This window comes from Tachypleus tridentatus, chromosome 8 (assembly GCF_004210375.1).
Source record: "Tachypleus tridentatus isolate NWPU-2018 chromosome 8, ASM421037v1, whole genome shotgun sequence".
NCBI lineage: Eukaryota > Metazoa > Arthropoda > Merostomata > Xiphosura > Limulidae > Tachypleus > Tachypleus tridentatus.
This window is the reverse complement of record NC_134832.1, coordinates 151,409,185-151,434,682: the sequence shown is the minus strand read 5'-3', so window position 1 is coordinate 151,434,682 and position 25,498 is coordinate 151,409,185. Positions and strand designations below refer to the sequence as shown.

The following is a 25,498-nucleotide window of genomic DNA, read 5'->3' as shown; positions in this document are numbered from 1 at the left end:
CACTTTGTATCAAACTAGGAAAATATGTTTCACTAACATTCTGAGGTTCTTGTTTGGTAGCTTTAATATAGCTAGAGCTGTAACCTTTGTTAAAGGCATAAATCTGGTGTTGAAATACAAGTAAACTTGTTTAAATTTCCTAGAACTAAGAGTGTGTAAATTATTTAACATGCTTTTAATTAGAAACAAATCATGCTCTTAAAACATGTAGTTGATTTTCCAGATATACCAAGATTTATATGATACATATAAAAATACCATAGCATGTACATATTTTAACCACTTCACATAAAGGGTCAAGTTATATTGTGGAATAGCATATGTCAGGAATACATTTTGACATTGTTTGATATTTTACAAGTGGTGTGATGCTACAGAAATCAGACTAGAAACGAGTAAATAACAATCCTTAACAATATAATGTTTACATTCACTACAATCATAAAGATGCATTTATATTGAAGGTTTAGAATTCCCTTATACTTAATGATAAGAAAACAATAAAGGATGAACTCTAAGCAGAAGAGCCATCTAAGAAACAACAAAAATTCATACCCCAGACTCAGTAAGAAAAATACAGAACCATTTTAATAGCGAGATTTTATGAACATACAAATCAATAGCAAGAGCCATTAACATGCCCCAGAAAACAGCACGAGTCATACGAATAAAAATAACATGCCCCAGAAAACAGCACGAATCATACGAAGAAAAATGGCATGCCCCAGAAAACAGCATGAGGCATACGAATAAAAATAATGTTCTTGAAAAATTATGAGTTGCTTCTAGAACATGCCCATTTAATCATCACATCTCAAGCAGTTAGAGACTGGAATGTTGAAATAGACCCTGGTTTACCACTGTCCTTGTACATTAAGTGGATCATGGAAAGTATGCAGGGAGGAGAAGTGTACATTGAAGTAAACAGCCTTAAAACAGACTTCTGCAATTGACATTATGCTGCAAGGCTATTGTCAGGATGCACAGCCACAAGATACAGTATGACTGGATGTTGTTACATGGTCTGTAACAAATAGGTTAGGCTCCAAAGTCAATGTATTCAATCTCTTTTTATTACATACTAATTCTAGGGTATAATAAACCTTTCAGTTTTTATGTCACTGTTAACTAAAGGCATTTTTCCAAAGTGTATGCAATTAGAGTAGAGCTAATAATTTGAAACTAAGCATTTTAATCTACTTTTTTATGAATGAAAATAAGTAAGTACCACAACACAACATCTTAATGTGCATTGTAGCTCACCACTTAACTCTCTTGTTTCAATAAAAGACAAGGGCTTGCAAGGGATTCCCTGTTTACAGAGGTGGCAAAAGTTCAGGAAACTTTTTATTAAATCATTTTAATTTATTAAGCTAATCAAACAGTTTTGAAGAATGACGATGGAAGTAAAACAAACATAACACTGATATAACCTACACTGCTGACTTACAAGAAAAACTATTTATTAGTTCTACTGCACATGTTGTTACATGTAATGTTGAATAAATACTAAATGCTCTAGCTGGTTGATTACTGCTCTGTAATATGGGTACCACAAAAAGAAATTGAATCAAAATTCCTACTTCAGCAACAAAGTGGTAATCTGATAATTTAACAAAGAAACTGTAATGAATCAATTGAAACACTTGTATAAAAATGTTGCAGATTACTTGAACACAATGGATTATACAACCAATGTGCAAATCTTAAGTTTTAATTACAAAAAGACAAAACCAGCAAAAATCAAGGTTCAAATGTAAAGGTTAGCTAGCTAGCAACTACTTGTTACAGTATAATGCACCACAATGACCTGTAAGAAATCAAAACTTGGATTTTGTTGTGTTAAGTCCATAAACTTACTGCTGGCCCAATGGAGGAAAATTTCATATGTAAAATTTGGGGTGAAAGGTAATACATTTTAGTGACCTCTTACGATGATTTACTAATGAAAGATCATTTTAAGAGCACACTAAAATGTATGATCAATTAGCAAGATCCATGTACACCTCCAACTGATGAAACAATAACCTTATTAATTATCTCTAAACTTAAGAACATTGGTACAATCAAGACAATAGGAAGCCATCCATCAGATAAAAGCCAAAACTTCATTCACAAAGAAAAACTATCCAACAAAACTAACAAGATACCAGGAGCAGCATGGCTCAGTTGCTTCACGCTCCTAAATCAGAGGGCTAGCAAGTTTGAAACTGATCTGTCATGCTGCTATGTCTTTGAGCAAGACACTTTACCGACTTGCATCAGTTTACCAAGTTGTATGATAGGTATCTAAATGTTAGACAGGGGTTAACCTGCAATAGACTGACAACCCATCTTGGGTGTACAGATCACCATTCTTGTCCACTTGTGCCATTGGTTCTGTAGTACAAAACAACTGGTTTCATAAGCTTTGGGCACAGAAAGGGTTGAACTATTTTTTAAATGTTAATGTAAGTCATTTTCAAAGTTTGTAACTTACAAGCTGAATAATAACTTTGTTAACAAGCAAACTTGAGCCAGTTCTTCTAAACCATCTCTCCTGATGTTCAAACTAACAAACATTTTAAAACTATACTCAAACATATCACTTTTAGGTTTATTGTTTGAATGTTAAGAAACTAGACACCTCTAATTTTCCTGTGTCTTAAAGTAAACAAGTCCTAAACTTTGATCCTATATTCAAAAATACAGATAAGCAAGCTGGTAATTTTCAAGACTAAGCTGATACAAAGCACAACTTGAGTAATGAATACACTTATTAATAAAAAAATATATTATACACACACTGAAAAGATTAGAAAGAATGGATAATTTATTAAGTATGCTCATCTCTTAAAATGAAAAAAAAATCTTGGGAGTTTTTACTTCTGCATTTTAATTCAAATTATAAATCTAAAATTAAATACTGTATAAAAAGACTTCTAATCTTAATTGTGCCTCAGTTGGATGTGGTTATTTATAAAGGCCACTGATCATACTCTAAGATAATTCTTCCATTTTAATCGAACACACAGTATCCATGGCCTCATGCATATTGTCTGGTTCATGTACCACTATCTCTTGGCTCAGCTTGTCACTGGTTTGTGCAGATTAAATATTATTGAACTAAGTCAGAGCCACTGATTTGGCTCAAACTCACAATGGCTCACCCAATTCTACTTCTACAGTGACATTTCTTACTTACCCTTCAAGTAGTTCATTTGTTCACTCAGTCCAACATGTTCACACATTTTCAGTAACAAGTGAACCATGACTACATATAACATCTTAGCCAGTACATAAGAAACTATGTATAACTGTATTATTGTATTCTTTACATAATTCATTAACAGTTGTTGCTGTTACAAGGAGTTACTTGAAACACCCAGCCTGTGTTATATCAGAACACAGTTATGTACTTTACTAAATTATTTACATAAAACAATGACACGAGGATAGTGTGATCCCAAATAAGATTACTTGATTGGATGTATATGCAACTTAGATCTATTTGTTTTCGGAATGTTGTATGTGGTCAGTTTCACTATTAGAGACCAAACAAAAACTTAGTGGATTTATCTTGTTATAATCTCGCCAAAAGCTGTTTTAGAAACTTCATATAAAATCTTACTCATTTAAAAGTTGCAAGTGTGTGGAAAACCTTCATAAATCATATACAAAATTTAAACAGTTGGAATACATTTTAGTTAATAACCAGGAATGTTATCTAGCAAGTGATAACTTCTAAATCAGGATAAGTTATGTCCTTAAAACTCAGATTAACTTGACCATCAGTATAGTGAAGTACGTGAGATGGAAAACCTACTTTTATTTTGTTGCAGTTCTGTTAACCAGTCATTTATTCTTTCTATAGTTTAGTTGAACTATGAATTTTTAGTTACACTGAAGTGCTGGTTCATCTTTACTCTAAATCACACTGAAATTGAGCATGTATGTAATTAAAACTGACATATGCTTTCCTGAGAAGTGATATATAGATATTGATGTCATGAAAGCTTATGTAAGTTAGGTTGTTACATGAGATGCAACCTCATGATCAAACCACTAAATAAAACCCCTTCCTTGATATTAAATGAGTTAGTTCATGGGACATATTGAGATCAAACTACAGTTGATTGTTACTTGGTATTATTATTGATTTTGAAGTGGTTTAATCTTGAAATGTTGTAATATCTAGAATTAGGTTTTCATCTTTTGTTTTTGTTTTCCTAATTATTTTGTTTATTAAAATTAAGAACACTGATTTTTTTTTTAATTACTGTTTGTATCATGTCTTGCACAGGTTTACTCTTTGTTTTTCGTAAATGATAAAATTTGTATTCCAATTTTCTGATTGTTTGAAAAGTTATTTATTTATTGTTGTTACAGTTTAATAAGTTGTACTTCTGTTCATCTATGGTTGTAGCAGCATAATGTTTTTGTCTACTACAAGATCAGACTACACTCTTTCATCAGCTGGGTTTGCTAACAGCATTTTCAACGATAATTCCAATAATTACTTATAAGGTTTGGTCAGCTTAGGAGATTTAGGTTAGTACTAAATACATATTTTATGTTAATAATGAAAGTAATCTTTATAATACAAGAATAACAAAAAACAAATCAAAATAACAAGTAAAGACAATCGATATACTAACTAACACATAACCAATACTGTTAGTGAAAGTAAACATAAAAAAGTAATACAGTATATATAAAGCATGTCAAGTTAGTAGCAGTAATTTTCCCATAGGACAGCATTGTTTATGAAAATACAAAATACCAAAAATCAACACCTGAACTGAGCAAAATACTGCAGCAATAGTAAGTACAATACAAAGGAAATAAAATACTAACATTATACGAAGTGTATTTAAAAACTTTTACCACTAGTTCCCTCTAAGAAATGGCTAGAAGTTGTAATAAATAGTTAAATTTTCTTTAAAATTGGAATGGAAACACAACAAGGATACAGACAAAATAATTTACTATTAAACAAATGCTTTCTCAAAAATATTTTCTCAACCCAAATGAGCCGTTTTTGCATATAAATTTCTCAACAAGTGGGTTTCTCGACATCACTGAAACCAAAGCTTTATTAGAATTGGATGGTACTTGTGATGGATGTTCAAAAAATTATGAATAATGAGAATAGAAACAACTACATACAATTATGAAACATTAAACAAGTGTTAAATTTCTTAGGGTGGAAAAAAGTATATGCCTACCTTGTTCACTGGGATAACCAAGATAGGTGACATGCAATAGAAGTCTTCAGCCTTTGGCCAAAATGATAGCTTCAGGTTTTTTAATGAACACCAGAGCCTTCGACATCCACTGATATTTCCCACTTGCTGGAAAAACCACAAAATATTAAATAATATGGTAATACCAGTAATTTTATAAAATGCAGTCTAGATTACATACTCATATTTATAAATTTATCTTTCTAAATAGAAACAGAATTAAAGCACAAAAAAATTGTCATAATTACATTCAGAAAAAAACGTCTCACAATGAACATGAAACAAGCAAATTCATGTTGTTCGTGAAAAACAAACTTTGTTTAGATTTTTATTTGAGTCAGTTTTATATATTTTACAAACATTTAAATAAGATTTTTCCTATACTGAACTGGAAACTGAAACAAGAAATATATTTGCTTGTAGTACACAGCCAAGTTAAAAAAATAATGTCTTTCCAAGTTAAGGTAACTTGGAGGGTTTAAATACACACAAATTTTAATATTCTGTGATGATGAGAAAACCCACTTGTAGAGAAAATTATATATTTAAAAATGGCTGGTATGGATAGAGAAAGCACTAATAGAGGAGCTAACAATGTTTCAACCTTCTTCAGTCATTGTCAGGTTCACAAAGAAACTTAGATGCTAAACATAAGTAGCTTCAACCTCTATTTGGATCTGGACAGGTACAAAAGTGCAATAAACATAATGTACACAATCATGTTTAATATTAACTACAGTACTATTTATTTAGTGTGTTACTATGGTAATAGAGAACATCAAAAAATCTGTATCACTTAAATAGTTTTGTTTTTTTAAAAACACACAATTCATTAACACTTCAAAAAACAATATGCAACTGTTCTGTTAGTGGACATTAAAAATACAATATGCAACTGTTCTGTTAGTGGACATTAAAAATACAATATGCAACTGTTCTGTTAGTGGATATTAAAAAAACAATATGCAACTGTTCTGTTAGTGGATATTAAAAATACAATATGCAACTGTTCTGTTAGTGGATATTAAAAATGCTAAAACAGATAAATAGTGTTTTTTAGCCCAAGTTTGATATAAGAAAGCATGTTACTATTTATTATAATTTAAAAATTCATAATGAAAGCTAACATCTAGCTAATGCAGGTTATTATGTATAATCAAAAACACATTAAGTGTGAAAAAACCAAAAAGGTGCAGCCAAACTGGTAGCTACAGTTAAAACATTAATAAGTTTACACCAAAAACTGATTCATTGCTTAGTCAGGCAATATTTTTTTTGTTAAATTTTGGCCACGATAGTGATGGGTAAAACAAAATATGCAGTCTCGCTAACTAATGAATATTTGTTATGAAATTCTTATCAAATGTTATAACTGTAACTATCAGTTGGGCAGTGAATTTTCATTTCTTTCCTTTCAGTCGTACAGTCAATCATTTTTGACCAATTTTTTTTCCCTCCCTAAGATGTTGTTAAATTAGATATCACAACTTTTTGTCAATACACATCAACAAACCACAGCAAGTAAGAAAGTGACACTTGACAGTGATCATCACTGCCTTTAGGATTGGAATCATATTATTCAGAATAAAACCTACACTTAACACAACCAACCAGCTTCTTTAAAATATATGGTGGTAGTTTTCCTCTCTAAAACAGTGTTAATAGTTTCCTTTATAGCAATGTCATGGGCACTAGGTTAATACCTTCATAGTAAACTGTTAAAATAAAGATATCTGAATATTTTATAACAGGTGAAGTTACATGGTACTGAAATAATTTGAGTTATTTTATTGTACACTTACACTAACAACCCCAAGGAAACCAGAAAGTCTCTCTTCAGAAATAAAATCAGGTTGTATAGCAAGTCGACAACAGAACTGTCCAAAGAAAGGTAACTGATGCTGAGAGGATTCCAGCGTTTCCAACATCAGATCATGAGTTTTAACTTCATCATCAGTGTCATCTACACACAGCGTGCCATGAGCCACAAGCTCAAATTTAGGCCCACTGAAAGTACAGAATAATGAAGTCAATCTATAATCTTCCTTTGTGTTTATAAGTAATGTTTCGTTAATTTAGGAGGTAAAACTATATTTCATATATTATGAAAATAGATTACATGAATGATTATGAAAAACAATTACCTTACACCAATTTTGTTAACTTCAAAATTTCAGTTAGTCTGTTTTATAATTTATTATGAATTCAAGGAATTAGGAAACTATTAAACTGTGAAATCAAGCACGACTAAATCGGACAGACAAGTTGAAGTTACTAATACTGAGTGTATGTGTGATATAAATAATACACAAATATGAAAATAAAGTAGACAAACATTTGGATAAAACAACTAGAAATGTCAAACAAGCAGTATTTGTTATCTAATGTCTGAATGATACAATTTTTTAACTTCTCTAATTACATACTAAATAAAACACCAGCATAATCTTAAACTCACATTCTTTTCTTAGAAATTAAATTACACTCGCACACAAATTTTTAAGAACTATTCCATATTCAGAAGCAAAATTCATGGTGTATTAGAATTATAAATCCTTTAAGAGCATTAAAAATTGAGTAAGTGGAATAGTTCTCTCTCTCTCTCTCTCTCTTCAACAATTACAATTCTAAGTTTCTAAACTTGGCAAAGAAGAATTAGTAATGATAAAAATATTTATAAAGATGAAGTACTTATAATGGAAATAGTAGCCATAATGAATAAAGCAGGTAACATAAAAATAGAGTAGTAAATGATATATGTCAAAATTTGTGAAGTTACATCAATTATATTACAGAATTAGTAACAAAAGGTTATCAAATGGTTAAAGTTTTACATTGTCTAGCTTGATCTATAGTTTCTAATACAAAACACAATAAACTGTTTTATATGTTTATCAAGATAACAAATATAATGACCACTATATTTATCAGGTTAATACTTTACTCAACTGAATAGCATGTTGAATTGTTGTGCTTACAAAAACTCTAGTATGTATGAATATCCACAAAGAAAGTTGATAACTTTAAAATGGTTCTTAAAATAAAAATAATGGCTTATAAAATAACACTGTTGGTAACACCATACGTGATCATTTGAATAGTTAATAATTCTAAAAATATCTTTATGAATATTGTTTCCATATACTGGAAAACACACATTAATTGTGAAAGAAAAAAAAAATTGTTTATAAACCTTTCACAGAACTTTGACATATTGAATTTAGTCATTTTTAAACCTGAACATACATTATGAAGCCATTTTTTTTTTACTCACTACTGAGAAAATGAATTTAATACCTAGATGAAATTCTAAGGATATTACGTCAATTCCTAAGTTGCTCGAAACACGCATAAGAGAACATAAAAATCTAACAATAAATCATGTAAATATAATGAAGCATTCAGTGAATGTGACACAGCTATTTATCATAGCTTCTTCAACATTCTTGTAAAGGAAAGTAATGAGAAAAGTTTGTATAAAGAAAAACTTCTGATTTATAGATTACAGCTATGACTCGATGAAGATGGCTAACTTTCATAATTCAAATTCAAAGTGAGCTTCATTAATCTGTTAACATCAATTAAAAAGTAAACCTCACGTCAGAAAAGTAAGCAGCAATTATTGATCAACATAAATAATGCCAGCTATCCAAATTGTTTTTCACATAAAATATAACTTATTTTATGAAAAAATACCTACCACCCCTAAAATTATCATCTTTTTGAAACATTCAGATAAATTGTTACAACAAACAAACACTAATTTTTTCAGATACAATCTTTTCAAATTGTTTGGCAAAAATCAGAATGCAAAAAACATCCTTCCAGCGTTTATCATTTCACTAAAATATTCATATAAAGATTAGCAAGGAAAACAATAAATAGTTAATTAAAAATACATACATGTCAATGGAGTTCAATTCATCTTTCTGAAATACAAAAAGAAAAACAGTATTACATAAAAAACAATATTTAATTAGTTTTGGTCAAATCACAAGACTTTTTAACAAGATATCCGGATAAATGTGAGACCAGTCTTGGGACATTCATTAATGTAGTTTCAAACACAATTAGAAGTTTCAGTTTTTAAAGACAAATAATTTATGAAATAGACAGCTACTTTATGTACACTTTAATATATACAATAGTTGTTTACACCTTAGCAAATATTTTATTTAATAACTAAAAAAAAAAGGTACTTGAAAGTACTAGACATGTACTTTCAGAAACCTCATAACCACACTTCAAAAACTTTCCTTAGCAGAAGTGAGAAAACAAAAACCCAGGAAAAACATTCGCCCTCAACTTATTACAAAATCTACTTATTAATAACAGTATCAAAGTCCCCAGTTCATTATAATTTACAACATCTGTAAGCACTAGGCAACCCTGACAGAATGCCCTACCTCAAACTATAAACACTAACCAACTTTTAAAGAATGTCTCATCTAAAACTAAACCTTCATTCTTCCACAGACTTCAGATATCTTTTACTTGTTACCACCAGGTGATAAAGCTATAATTCACTGTTGAATGTTTATTGGCAAGACATCTGATAAATTATTTTACAAAGTGACAGACTAATTTACATACAACTACGAACATCGTGACAAATACTTCAGCACCACCCAGTGTTAGTCGTTTTTTTATCATTACAAGAATAGTGTTTCAATTAATTCTAAGGAGAAGTGAGCTTGTATAAACAAACTCAACAGACAGCTCACCTAAACAATAAGGGAAAAAGGTATAGAAAATATAAAAACCATAATAAACACCTAACAGAAAACAACAGAATACCACATGTAAAACAGTTATCACATTTCATCCACTGGCAAACGGATCAAGCCTTAAGTACAAAAATGTAGTCACATCATGGTTAGTCTACAGTATAATAAATGGCAAGAAGTTTTCCAAGGTTTAAAGTGGCACACAATAAGTACTAGCTCATCCATCAAAAGACTTTCCAACACAGATGCTTAAACTAGAGACAATAAAATGGAATTTTTTTACGTGTAAAATATATTTTTAGTCATATCCATCACAAACTTTAATAAATTAGGTTATTATCAGTAAGTAAAATATAATAAGTGAACAATTGAGTTACAATATACTTCTAGTTAGTAAAGCTAACTAATATGGTTAGCACATACATGCAGATGTTGAAACAAAAAGGAAATGGACAACTTTTCCTTGTTTTGATGTCATTTTTAATATCTTGCTATTTTCGTTTTTGTGACCACTGGTTATCAAACACCATTATTTTCACTGGCTGTTCAGTTGAGTAGCAATCAAGTATGAAATACATGTTGCATAAGAAAAGCTTGTGAACAGTTACTGTCAACAGATTGGTGGAAAAAACAACTGAACAAGTTTGTGAAATGCAACAAACATCAGACTATAACTTAACTGAACAATTTCTTCAGTATTATATAAAGGGTTCTACTATCTACAGCAGTACCATCAAAACTAGTATGTGACAACTTGAAACCACTTTGTAAACAATGTATTTCAGGAGCAAACAGTGCTGTACTTAAAAGCACAAACTGTAAAGAGAGAGAGAGAACACAGATGTGGTCTAATGAGTGAAGTATCTCTTCCAAGGTTATAAAATCCACCATGTTAGTTTTGTCAGACACTGGCTTCAACCATCTTCTTTGGCCAGCAGAATCACTTTATCTCATTGTAATTGCATATCTGTGGAATGAAGCTGAATGTTGCATTTTCTGCCATATCTCTCAGCTAACATTTGTAAATTAATTGTACAGCATTTTCCTTACAGAATAGGGTATTTGGACCACACATCTTAATGAGGCTATACCTCAATAAGTTTGTGCTATTAACATGTAAAGCTTAATACTCAGTGGTAGTCCTAGTAAAGTGGACAGTGAGTGCAATGCTTAATGTACATGAACCTAGGAACAACATCTATTGATAGCGAACAAAATAAAATCAGCACATAAATTTCAAAGCTTTTTGTTTTATGCCTATCAGTCATTAAATTATATTTAATATTTTTTTACTTTTCACAGTGTAACTAATTAGAGTTTGGTGATTAGTGATATTTGATAATCTATTAAATGTTGGGCTCACTTGCCAATTATCTCAAACTAATACATTATTTTTACAAGACTTGGACAGTTTGAATCACAAACAATAAATTTTAAGTTCATTATTTTGTGGAGGTACAATACTAATTGTTTAACCTTGACAAAACTGAATTAACTGAAAATAATAATGAAAAATAAAAATGACAACATTTTAACTATGCAAATATTTAGAATAACAAATGCATAACTGGAAACACAAATTTAGGTTCATTAGTTCATCACTTTACATGACATTAACCAATGCTTGCTGGTAATCGATTTTGCCAATTAAATAGAGTTGATTGCTAAGCTCTACCAATTATTGATAAGAAATTCATGTTTTAAGCTTCAAAATTAAAAAACCTTCTTATTCTACATTCATTTTGAAAATAACTTTGCAAACAACAACAATTCATATCATTTTATATTTGTGACATTTAGAAAAACATTACAAAGCAGAAAAAATAATTTTATGACAAACTTAACTTACAACAGATGCTGCGAGTTTCCTACCAATCGTCCTGCTAACAGAACTGGATATTTTCTTCTTGATTCGACTGGGAGTGCTTGCAATACTCAAGTCATCATGAAATATGTGAGAGTAAATTTCCAATCGAAATTCAAAATTTGCTGGTACTTGGTTGCTGTCAAAGATAACTTCCATTGTTAGAAAGGTGGTTTCAAGCAATTCTGTAACTTCAGTAATAAAAACCAAATGTAACCAAGGTTTGCTGGTTAACCTCTTTTTGTGCCAGGCTTTCTTTGGAAATGAACTCAAATTATTATTGTTTTCTTTTTGATTGCCTAAACTAGTATATTAATGAAATCAAAGTGCTTTCACAGTATGCTATTAAAATTTTGCACAAAATATATCTGATAAACAAAGGTCATGTATCTGGTCTTATGTGTGACATGTGTTACTTCAATGAAACTACAGTTAAGAACGGGACTGCTTCTGCCAGTGTTTATGATAAATAAACAAGTCCAACAGAGATCAACATAGAAGCATTCAAAATGCCATCTAGTGAGTGCACACTATAACACAAGATGACATGCAAATAATTAAAAAAAATACGAGAAATGTTTTGCTCAAATGAACTAAAAAACCAGTGGTTGGTCAAACAAGTATGATATACTACTTAATGGAAAAACACAATTCAGTCAGCTGAGTGTACCAGAGATGTTATTTACTTTAATGTAACCAGTTAATTATTTCACTTGACTAGGATGAAAACTTTGTGGGAGTTAATAATTAATAAGCAAATAAAGTTAGGTCAAACAGCTTTAAAATGTGAATTTTGTGCTAAATAATTACTTCATATTACACGTCATTGTCTCAAACTAAAAGATACATTGTTTCAAAATGGAACATTTTAAGCACTTACAGCCAAAACAAGCAAAATTTAAGTTACACATACAATTATTTGAGGTCTATGTTTATATCTGATCCAATACTTCAACAATACAACATTAAAAACATTTACGAGAAGGTACAACTACAATATCAACATTACAATGTTTTTTAATTTACTTATTGATTAAGTACATTTTATTACAAACTACAGCTTTACGGTAAGAAAGATTTATTTTTAGAACAGGTACAACATTTCGATCACTAGTACAGTAATTCTCAAGTTCACAAGTGTTAACAGTTTGGAGCTTTCTTTATTGTAGATGTTCCAAAAACAAATCTTACTTATCGTAAAAGCTTAAAAGCTGTAACTTGTATTAAAAAAAACTTTTTTTTTTGTCTTTAGAAGATACAAAAAAACAGCAGATGATGATAAATATTAAACACCATATTCATTGGATTTCTGGAATATAAATACACATAATACTCCTCACAATAAAAACAAACAAAAAGAAATTGTACACCATCTTGATATTTCTATTTATTACTTACATAAAAACATGATGCACATCATGAAGAAAGATGGGATACTCACAAGATTCCCATGTCATCAAAACAAATATCAGTCATACTTCTATCAACATTATTTATCAGGGCTGTGTCGTATATTTCTGTACCAATCTTCAATAGGCAGAAAACTGAAAATTTCCTGTGGTCTCCCTTGTTTTTAAAATGATCACTGTCTTTCCAAATAAGTGGTATTCTGATATCTACAAAGTCAAAACAAAGATATTCTATAGTTTTTACTGGATATAGAAACTAAATAATCATACATTAAGAACTAAAGTACTGAAAACTTAAACTGCTGAAAGTGGAAACTACACATAAAATGTTCTAAGTTACCAAAGAATTAAGTTTGTGGTATTATACCATATCAACAATCCAACACTAGTTAGATACAATGACAGAACAAGGATGAATAAATACCATTTGAATATTATCATTATATATAGTCATACACACACACACACACACACACACATTTTCACTATTAGTAACCTTAATTATTGAGAAAAAACCGTTCATTTTACGTCAGTGTAATATCAGCCTATCTGTAATGCCACACAAACCTAACAAACTCAAGTTGTTTGATAACAACTTTAAGAACACTGACATCTTAAAAAAACAAAAGAAAATAGTCAAATTTAATGGCAAGATGGGTTTATCATACATATGCATTTGTCCTTAATCAGAATTATTTCTCTATTTGGACATCTCTTGAGGGGGCACATGCATTCCAAATCAACAGCTTTAGCTGTGAAAATTCTTCAGATACAGAAGTTGAGCATGAAGATCAGTTAGTGACTTTGGACTTCTTGTGGTTTTAATCTTACACAAGTAAGAATCTGGGTGTTTTCGAGCTTCAGTTTCATTTCTTTGTTCTTGTTTGAATTTTTTACTCGTTTCAAGAATAATCAAAAGTTCTGTTTCATCTTACGTTTCTTTACGGTCGTTTGAATTTTTTTTTAAAACTAATTATTAAAGTTCCTTCATTTGAGTATTTTGATCTTCCGTGATTATGCGAAAAAGAAACAAACTAAACCCTCTTCATATTTGTTGATGTTAACTTATATTTAACTTCTTTTTTTCTTATTCTCAACATTACATATCTCAACATATAGATGGCGTAATGTCTGTTTATTTCTGTCACAGCTAATGCCTCGCATGCAGGAGTAAAAATAGAAGCTTCATTTCGATATGTCACACTCCTTAGACAAGATACTTTTATGTGCAACAGCTCAGCTGAGAACATTTTTTCCCCAAGATAAAAACATGAACATGTATCTTATTAGAGGGAAACATTTACATTATTTTTAATTTCACTTCTTGCTTTTGCTAAGAAAGCAACAGGTAATCAGAACTTAAGTCTGAAAACTAAAAATCACTAACACAGAATTTTGAAAAACTTGCTACACATGATTTTAGAAGTATAAAATAAACTTGACAGTTAAACATCATACGTACCTGATACTGCAACTCGAGCTGTGCTTGGGGATACTCGATTTGAACTGAAAAACAAACGTGAAAAAACAGGTATAACTGCTATTTAAAATTAGGTTATATTCTTGTGTAAAATCAATATTTCTTCCAGATTGTTTTTATGTTATTATTTAGACATTTATTTTAGCAAGTGTGGCCAAATGCTATTTAAATACATTATATTCTGAATTAAAACATGTACATATTCAGTGCCTAAGTACAATTATTATCAAATTCATGTTTAAATGTCAAAGTTCATTGCACACAACTATTTTAATAAACTAATATAAATCCTAAGAATGCTTCCCTAGGATTAACTTCAGAAACACAATTTTTTTCTGCACGTGTTTTGTCATAATTATTTTTCACGATTTCCGAATACTTATCACCATACCTTACAAAACTTCAATTCTCTTAATTTTGTGGATAATAATATAGCTTGGACTAGTTTTCAGCCAAAGAGACAAATGTTATCTGATGCTGTCACCATCTCTTGAGTAAATTGGGACTTTCAACCAGACACTGTCAATATTTGCTCTAATTTAAGGAGTTAAGAAAAGCAACATCGACATAACCCAGATGTCTCTCGTGTCTAACAGTATATTTCAACATTCTTCTATTTACTCTTGTAGCTGGAAACTAAACTCTTATTCTTTTTTTATTCTTTGATTTTTGAAAACAATTAAACGAAGTCTTGTCATTTTAACATTTCAGGCTTATACTACCCCTGACAAATAAAGCCTGTTAGCAGCACCTGTTGTCTACACAGCAACTTTAAGGTGACTAGCAAGATTAATTATCACACTTTTGCACTGACAACAAGGGACCATTTAGTCATTCAAGGCTTCCTTTGGCCCTCCACCCTCAAGAAAAGTAACATTTAAAGTAACCCATTACTTTTCAGGAAACCATCAATCCACGCTTCAAACTGATGTGACGTGCCAATCTCTACCATTGCTTGTGGCGGTTCGTTCCATCGACCAATCACTTTGTAAGAAAAATATAACTGTCTCAAATGGAGTCTAACTTGTCTTTTTCAGATCTTAAATTGCATCTTGGAATGGATGGTTCAGAGTTAAGTAGGAAAGGGTATGGCACTTTGCAAGGGCTATTAACTCAACTGTAAGGAACATTTTCAAACTAGGACAAGATAGTGGTGAGGGCAAAGATAAACTAAATGAAACAAAATTGAGATGTACAGGAAAGAGTTCAGCATAGAAAATCAGCATAAGAATAGGCTTAACTGTTATGCTAGAAATATATGAAGTTAAATAGACAACTATAAAGGCAGTAGTAGGAAAAGAAGGTTTTAATATAATAGGAATAACTGAAACATGGTTAAATGTAGATTTTTTTATGACAGAAATTTCTTTGAAATATGTATTTACAGGTTATTTAATAGGGATATAGTAGTAAAGAGATGAGTGGCTGTGTATGTAAAGTGTAGTTACATCTTGTTGAAGTTGAGGATATTAAAGATAACAACAAGAAGATTGAATTTATTTGGGTTTCTGTTAGTGGATATATAGAGAGAAAGCTTGTAGTTGGAATTTGTTACAGATCATCTGATGGAAGTGATGAAATTACTGAGAAACTTTATAGTGAGACTATGATCTCAGCTGTTAACAGAGTCATAATTATGGATGATTTTAATTTCAGACTATTGATTGGAAAATGCTAGTGTCAAACAACAAAAGTGAAAGGTTTCTGGAAACTGTTCATGATAGATTTCTTCACCAATTGGTCAAGGAACCTACTAAAAGTAACACTATTTTAGATTTATTGTTAACCTCTAAAACAGAAATGGTTGAGAGGGTGGAAACACTTGGATACAAATTATCATTGCTGTATTAGGTTTGCTGTTTTGCTGCATATGGAAATGAGGAATAATAATATTTTGAATCCAAATTTCAAAAAATCAAATTTTGAAAGAATGTGACAAGAATTATCTGTTGTGAACTGGGCAACTGTTATTTTGAGACACTAAGCAAATGTGGAAAATGTTTCAATATTCAAAACCAATATATTCTTGACAGAAAGAAAACAAAAATTAACAGTGATGATTTTATACAGTACATTAGGGGTAAACAAAATGTTAGGATGGGGGTAGGACCCATGAGGGATGATAAAAGATGACTGATGATTATGAAATACCTAGATTATTAACTTGTGTTTTTTCTTCAGATTTTTCTAATGAAGACTTAACCTGTTCTTCATCTTGAGCAACTGAAAAGTGAAAACAAAGTTGAACAAGACAGCTGTATAAATTCTGAGGTTGTTAAAATAAACTTGGGAAGTTTGAAGAATGATAAGGTTCCTAAGCTAGATAAAATTTCCTCGAGGGTTTTAAAGGAAGGCAAGGACTGGATATGTAAGCCACTTACCACAATACAAGTTCTTGAATAGTGGACAAGTAATAACAGATTGGAAATTAGCTAATGTCACTCTTATCTTCAAGACAGGTAATGAAAGTTGTCTCAGTAATTATAGACCCACTAGTCTTGCATCAGTTGTGGGAAAACTTTTGAAAAGTCTGATAAAAGACAATGTGCAAAGTCATTTAACAAAGTTTAGAATTTGATCGAATATTCAACATGGTTTGATTATGGGAAAAGCTTGCCATACAAATCTTTTCACATAATTTGAAAATATTACTACACATATAGACAAGGGTAAAGGTGTAGATTTGATGCGTTTGGCTTTTCATAAAGCATTTAACAAAGTACCACATAAAAGGCTTGTAAAGAAACTTCTATAGGTATGGAAGATAAGTTAACAGATTGGAAGAAAGATGAGGATTGTTATAAAAAGAGTTCAGTTAAATTGGATTAATGCTACAAGTGTGGTACCCCATGAATCAGTCTTAGGACATAGATGAAAAAATGGTTGATAAGTTACTTAAATTTACTAATGATATTAAGGTCTTGGGTTTTGCTGGCTAAGAAGAGGATGCTGGTGATTTACAAAAGGATTTAGATCACTTGAAGAGTTGGGTGAATAAATGGCAGATGGATTTTAATTATAATAAATGTAAGATAATGCACATTGGCTATCATAATTTGAATTATAAATATAATATAGATGGAAATAACCTTAACAGTGTCATGAAAAGAAATATCTTGGTGTAACAGTTTATCAGTCTCTAGAGCCATCCAAACAGCATGCTGTTGCTAGTGGTACAGCAAACAGGATTTCAGGTTATATCTAAATAAATGTTTAAATACAAGTTTAAAGATGTTATGATTTCATTGTGCAGGTCACTAGTTAAACCACATCTAGAATATTGCATTCAGTCTTGAGCTCTTTACATTAGGAAAGACATTGAACTATTCAGAAGAGTTCATAGGAAAGATAATAACGTGGTACCTAGGATAGAAGGGTTGTCTCATGAGGAGAGATTAAGATCCTTAAAATTGTGTTCTCTTTGGAAACAGAAGATCTAGAGGGGAACCAAGTGTTTAAAACTGAAAGGAACTGATAACATCAATGAAAACATTTTTCATACTTAACAGGAAGAATAATAGAACTAAGGGGCACAAATAGAGATTTAGACAACGTAAAACACCTGTTCAGCTAAGAATTTTATTTCTCAAATAGGGTGACTGGCCTATGGCTGCCTCCAGATGTTGCTGATGCCATATATTTGAGCAAGTTCAGAAAAAAAAAAACGCTTGATAGATATATGAATGGTAAGGACTGATTTAAACTTTTTTAAATTTATTTATTTACTTAATAGTTTTAGTTTGGCTTAAGGTAATGCAACAGCAGAGATGGACCAATGGGTCCCTTTATGGTCCCTAACCATTATGTTATTTTATCGTCCTATTAACTTCAGAATATGGCATAAAGAGATCAAAAAGCCTTTATCCAACTGACTCCTCAAGTAACCTTGTAAACATTAATAAAAGAACCTCTTGTTTTTTGCTTACAAACAGAATAAGTTGTAAGGTTCTTAACTCACCTCTGTTGAATAACTATCATTAGAAACATCTTAGTTGCATTTCATTGAATGCTTTGAAGTCAACATCTTACTTGATATATATGTAGACCAGAACTGTACACATATTCCAAGTAATGACTACACAGTGATCTGTAGACACAACTGCCTCTTTTGATTTATAAATCAATGTATCTATCAATATACAGTTCCTAAAATTCTAGTAGCTTGATTGACTGTAGCAGTAAAGTGGCGTGAGTGATTTATCCACCACTACGTCAATATTTTTCTTCCAGTCATGCTATTCAGTGGTTTCTCAAGTACACTAAAAGTCGGCTCTAAACTTTTGTTCTTCTTACCGATATACAAGCATACTTACCACCAGGCCATACCTTTTTCAGATATATTACCGTTAATTACGTTTGATTTTCGAGCTCTTACTAACAAACATTCTTATACAATTTTTGTGAATGTTTAATTAATATTTCTTAAAAAGATATATTAGATAAATACTGGCAAATATGTTTATTAACTTTACTGAACTAATAATATTGCATAACTTGATTTTACTACTCTAGCGACAGAATCAGGAAACTTGTGGTATGCCCTTGACACTGCTATAACCTGTTCTATCCTTGGTTCGATTCTTTTGGATTAGTTGACAAAATTATACCAAGTACAATTTGCATACTAATGATAAATTAGTTTTTCTTCTATAACATCTGATACAGGCTATGTTCATACTGTCTGAATAGAATCTGCAGGCATAAGTTCAAATGCGACATTTCAACAGAATATTTCTCGCTCGCTGTTGTGTAAATTGATAATAAATAAGTTTAAAGAATTCCACGGCTAATTATTCGAGGAAAACAGACGCGACAAACCTCACTACTAATATTTATGTGAAACAATCATTGTTTACTTTTTGAACAATTCATTAACTCATCGCTACTTCTGTTTCAACGTATTTCACGAATTTTCTCGATCATTAAAAGTTACATATTTCTAAGAACTTCTAAGTGAAAGTCGGGAAGAATGTGAGAAAGTACAGACTAAGCTCCAGCTTTCGTTTATACCACGACTCAATAAATAGCAGGCTGAAATACGACTGATAATGGAGGTCTATGCGCTATTTATATCATTCATTTTTACGAACACACGACTGTTACTGCGAACTAAATTGAATAAGTGAATAATGAACTTTATATAAAAGTATTCCATCATTACGACTAGCAGCCCCCTTTGGAAAACACCTAAATTAAAATATTAAAAATATAACTTACTACCCTACTGATGATTTCGTAACGTTGCTGAGAAATAAGTTCTAGCCTCAAAACTCACGCTTGTGTTAGACGCTTTAACGTATTTTAGATCTGTTTTCAGTACACAACTTATTTGATCATGTAACTGGCTATTAATATATATTCGGTAGCAAAATAGTTTAGAATTACGTTATTATTAGGAATAATATAATCTAAAACCTAATTATAGGTATTATAGAAAGTTATAAATACCAAATAAACTAATTACTGAAAATGATGTGATGAATATATTGTTTTTAATGTAGAATGTCGTGACACTGATGTGTTAAATATTTTCAGTAAAGATTACAAAAAAGCCGTTATCAGTAACATGTGCTTTGTGTTTGGGTAGAAAAGTGTTTAATTTTATATTTTTCAAAACATAGACTACTTTCTTATATCAAACAAACATTATCATCATAGAAAAACGTACTGTACATCTATCATTATTTTAAGCGATTATCTCGAGTTTTAGGAGTTTGATAGACTATTGTATTCAGGTCTTCTATTAAATAACTAACTATCTATCAGTAACCCTAGTTTTGTAATGGAATTGATACTAATTTTAACACGAGATCTTATTTTCTTATTAATGCATACCAGTCAATCAGTTGTCAGAAAACCCAGTTAATAAGCCCCATGTGTTTTATATTACTGTCTTTTCAAAAGGGGTCCGAAGGCTATCTAGAAGGGGAAAACCTGTTTTAATTATTCACACCACTGTGGAGTCGAGTTGCCTGTTAGACAATCAGTATATATTATAATGACGTCACATAAATGACGCTTGACGTTGCAATTTGTATTGTCGTGACGTTAGTAAGACGTGCGTATGGTATAAATCGCGAGATGAATTATGCACCTTGTAGGCTAGAGTACAGCAAGATATAGGAAATTCGAGAGCAAAAAATAAAAATATTGGCTATTCTCAATTTTGGTTTTATTTACTATTCAAACAGAACACTTTCGGATACCCTGCGAAGGTACATCTAGGAAAACTATACATTCCAATATATCACATTAAGCTTATCCTTGAAAGAAGGTTTCTAATCTCTGTAAATTTATGAACACTTAATAACAAAACATTTTAACAGTGCCCGTAAACCCTTTCATAACACAATGTTTTGTTTTTCTTTTCACGATGTTAGGCTAAAAGATACAATGTCAGTGGAAAAAAACGTTACCGCTTATATAAGACAGTAAAAATAATGTTGTAGGGTCGGTTTTCTTGAGTGTAAGAATGGTGTAACTGGCTAAGCGATTGCAGAGATAAGCAATTACTTACCAGTTGAACAAGTATGGATTTGATATATTTGCGAGGACAAGCCCATGACGGGGCTGGGAACATGGTAGGAAACTCAAGAGAGCTTCTCCCATCACACTGAAAAACTAAAAACTAGTATCATATTTCTATTGGGAAGTCACTAATCTCATATTTCCACAGGGAAGCCTACTGCTTGAACTTGTATGTCGTCAAGTCAACGAAATTACAAATAAGTTGCACTATTTTATGGGAACATTTATATAAATAAAGGTAATTTACATATATATTCCTTTTTTTTTTTACATTCAATAAATTATATATTTTAGTAATACTGTTTGTATATAGTTAGAATTGTGCTACCAATATGCCAGTAAAGAAATTTTTATAATGATTTAATTGTTTAGGCCGTGAGTGATAGCTAGTGTACCGAAAATAACCAGTAAAACAATAAATGAGATTATTTGACTATGCTTTTATTAAAGATTCATCAATGACTGATTTATTAAACTATTTTTAATGTTACATTTAATCAGCTTGTTTTATGAAGTAATATAACAGTCATCAAAAAATAAATTATTCTAATTAATTGACCATTTCCACCACCTCCCAGGGGTTTGATTCACCATGATGGACAATGGATAGCCTGCAGTGTAGCTTCGAGTCAACACACATACGTATATCTGCATATTAAATTTCAACTAGTTCCGAGTAGCATTTGGTTCAAGCGACAAAAACTTAAGTATATTAGTCCCAAAGAAATATAAAATGTCAAAAATATCCAATGAACATAGGACAGATATAACGCTTTGATATTCGTACCCTTATATATGTTAGTGGCAATTTTAAAGTAATTATTATTCTTTGAAATATCGCAATTATTGTCTACTGTCTTATGGAAAACCTCCACTATTTCTATTAAGAAAAGCTGGTAACTAAAATCGACAGTACAATGAGTAATTTTGTTGTAACGTTACTCACCTTACTCTGATTAAATCTGTATGTAATTGTGATTACTATTAACCACTATTCCTACTATTTTTATTACCATTATTTTCTGGTACTTTTAAGTTGGTTAAAAACTGGACTAGGTTTTACATAGTTTTAACTTAAAGTGCTATTTATATAACCAAATTGAAGTATTAAAATCAGTTAACTTGTTCCAGTTATTACACGAAAAAGTTCAATGGCTTTTTTAAACCAAACTACGAAAAAAATGAATTTTATTCGTTGTGTAAAACAGTATCTAATGAATTTATCACAATGAATGTGCGTCTAACACTGCAAAAGCGAGATGTGTAATAGTATACAAAATGAATAAAAATTAAACAGATAACTTATATACAAACGTCCCAAGATTGATAATGAACTGCAGATCTCCAAACATTCTATGTCGGCGAAGCGTTGTTACAATTTATATGTGTCATATAATATTTCTGTTAGGCCTACTATATTTTAACACATTCTGATATGGCGGACGTAATATAGTTGAAATACAATTGTATATACTTCTCGAAAAACCCTAAGGGAGTGAATAAAAAAAAGTAGTGATAAAAACACAATGAGCAAAGATATAATAGTTAATATAAAGTCAACAGCACAGGCGAAAAATTTATTTAAATTAAAGAATAGGTTGAACAAACGCAAAGATTTGTTTTTTATATTTTTATTTTATGAGGATGATGTTTCGAGCTAGCAGTCTTTACGATCCAACGAAGAGAGTTAGCTATAAAAGTCGTTTGCTTAAAATTAAGAAAGAGGGAATTCTCAATAGCCGCACCTGTAAATAGATTTCAACTGTGCCAAGAGATGAAGCCATAAGTCAAATGTTTGTACTTGAAAAAACAAACAAACTCACTCATTCTACGAGCGCTATGTTATGGATAAAAACGTAGCGATTATTTAACCTATTCATAAATTATAATATTGTTATCGTACTGAGTTTACAATGAGAAATACTTTACGTTCACTCTAATAACAAACCATAATGAGTCCACGTGATGAATGCTATCACACAAACATACGTACAACTTTTGAATGATGTAGTTTTTCATAAAAACATCAAAATCTGAATCAAAGTAATTATTGGATATATACTATGAAATACACAAGTGAAAAGATGCTTCCTTTTGTTTGTATTGAATGAACTATTATTACTTAAAAAGGTAATTTTCGTTAAAGTTAGTTTAATTAGTATTATTGATTATAGTGTTTAACACAATGTGTATTCTTATGTAGGTTATCTTGCACAGAAAACACAACACAGACTGAAAACAACACTTCGATCCGTGAATTATGACAAATAGGGTGACTCATGTTTCACTTTAATTTTCAGTCGTTTTAATTTTGACATTCGATTATAAATCTAGGTCACCCCCACGTGAACACATGATGTTGCTACGATTAAAAATATACTGTTGTCTATATTCATTCATATGTGTACAATTATTATTATTAATTAAATGTTGATCCAAAGCAGGATAGCATAAACGGGGCCAAAAAATTTTATATAATTTATTTTATTAAATGTAATTATCACCGAATTAAAACCAAAAAAATATTATAAACTCAGTAAGATTTGACCAACTTTGGAGATTTAGGTTCATCTTAAATCCACAAGCTAAGCAAACAATGCATAATATTAATGAAATTATTTTTAAAGAACATTAAAACATTTCATTAGCAGGCAGTTAATTTAAGTTTTAAACATCATGACTAGCGTTTCGTTTTTCATAGTCTTATTAAAATAGTACCTTTCTGGATTCCCAGTTTTTTCGTTAGATTTTCTTCGCTGGAGTTCGCCCATGTAAGCAGTCATTCTTTCGTTCGACGTTAATAAGGATTTTGCTGCTTCCAGACTCTGCATCGGATGTTTACATGCTGCTAACAGTTTAGCTGTTCCCTCGCGCATTTTTATTTCTAGGTCAATCTTGTGCTCGAGATCGTACTCCTGAAAACACAATATATTTAGATCATGAATTATTGCAAAAGTTGTTGAATCTCATGCTGCCATTATAAAATCATAATTCGTTTAGTTTTTTAATCCAAATTAATATAAATTATAGTTGTTTTTACTTCCTTTATTTGTTTATTATTGACTTCGGAGAAAAGCAAGTAAACAGTCTTAATACAATTTTATTTATTTTTCTGTTAACCAGTTAAAGGACATATGAAAGCTACGAAGTTGTGTGTATTTCTACTACTGTCCAATATTTCAACTTTGTCTCCTTTATTACTACTTCAGAAGTTTACTTCGTAAAATGTACTTATGACGCTATGCCTTAGCTAATGATAATAATACATTTTCCCCCCAATAGTTTCAGGTGTTTAAACCATTGACTATAATAATTAGAGATTTCGATTGGTGTGAATCATTTTTGGTGAACCAAACTGCACAAATTTTCGGCTCTGCAAAAGGAACACTATCAAACACTAATACAGCATTTCGACTATTCATCGTCTATTATCTGGTAAATGTAACGCGGTTTGAAGACAGAAAGAACAGCCGCATAACAATCCGTAATTTAGAAAGTGCCGGTCATATTGAGCCGTTAAAAACTTTGGACCATCCAATCCTCATCCCGGGACAGGCTATGCTCGGCTGTTTCATATTTTGACGTGTAACTGAACGACAGCACATTTCTACGTCAGTTATTATGACATGGGCATTACGACAGAGCAACATGGTTTGTCAGGTGAAATTAAAAACTATGTATACGAAGTAACAACTTTTAGATTAGACATGGAAATTTATTTGACAAGTAAAAGAGAGGTTACTTAAATGTCGTGCAAAACATACACATACGTATTTTTTATTTTTTATAATAATCATTTGTATTACAAAGAGTAACAAACTTTATTTTTTACAAACTGTATGAAATTAATTTTCAAATTAAAAAGGTTTTACCGACGTTGACTAGAATAAACCAAATCAAAATTAGAATAGTTTTCTTGTACGTGTTAAGATAAACAAACCCTCTTACATAGTGAATAATAAATATACACTCGCTTCCCCCAAACACGTGCCTAATAAGAGTAGATGTGGTCGTGTTCGGCCACGTGGATTGCAACTAGAGAACAGTGATTAGTGTCAATGGCGAGCAGACGAATGGACTTAAGAAAAGAAGGGAAGGACACCAGATTAAGTTGGTGAGGTGAACGACCTTTGAAAACTAAAGCAGACATTACATATGTTAAAAGTTATATACAGAACTTGAAAGAAATATTATAATAATAGCCAAAATGCAAGAAAAAACTTTAATGACAGTAATGAACGTAATGCTGATACAGTGGTAAAAGC

At 30.9% G+C, this 25,498-nt stretch overlaps 1 protein-coding gene across 4 annotated transcripts in view; it reads right to left on the bottom strand.

Moving 5' to 3' along the window:
* The window catches only part of LOC143223749 (rhotekin-2-like), a 114,562-nt gene that overhangs the window by 5,616 nt on the left and 83,448 nt on the right, over nucleotides 1–25,498 (bottom strand). For all 4 annotated transcript variants that reach the window (XM_076452135.1, XM_076452134.1, XM_076452136.1 and 1 more), the window contains 7 exons: nucleotides 23,952–24,148; nucleotides 14,688–14,731; nucleotides 13,258–13,432; nucleotides 11,802–11,955; nucleotides 9,129–9,154; nucleotides 7,028–7,232; nucleotides 5,208–5,333 (listed from right to left, as the gene is read on the bottom strand). In XM_076452135.1, coding sequence (XP_076308250.1) covers nucleotides 5,208–5,333; nucleotides 7,028–7,232; nucleotides 9,129–9,154; nucleotides 11,802–11,955; nucleotides 13,258–13,432; nucleotides 14,688–14,731; nucleotides 23,952–24,148 — 927 coding nt within the window. The remainder of the gene's footprint in view (nucleotides 1–5,207; nucleotides 5,334–7,027; nucleotides 7,233–9,128; nucleotides 9,155–11,801; nucleotides 11,956–13,257; nucleotides 13,433–14,687; nucleotides 14,732–23,951; nucleotides 24,149–25,498) is intronic.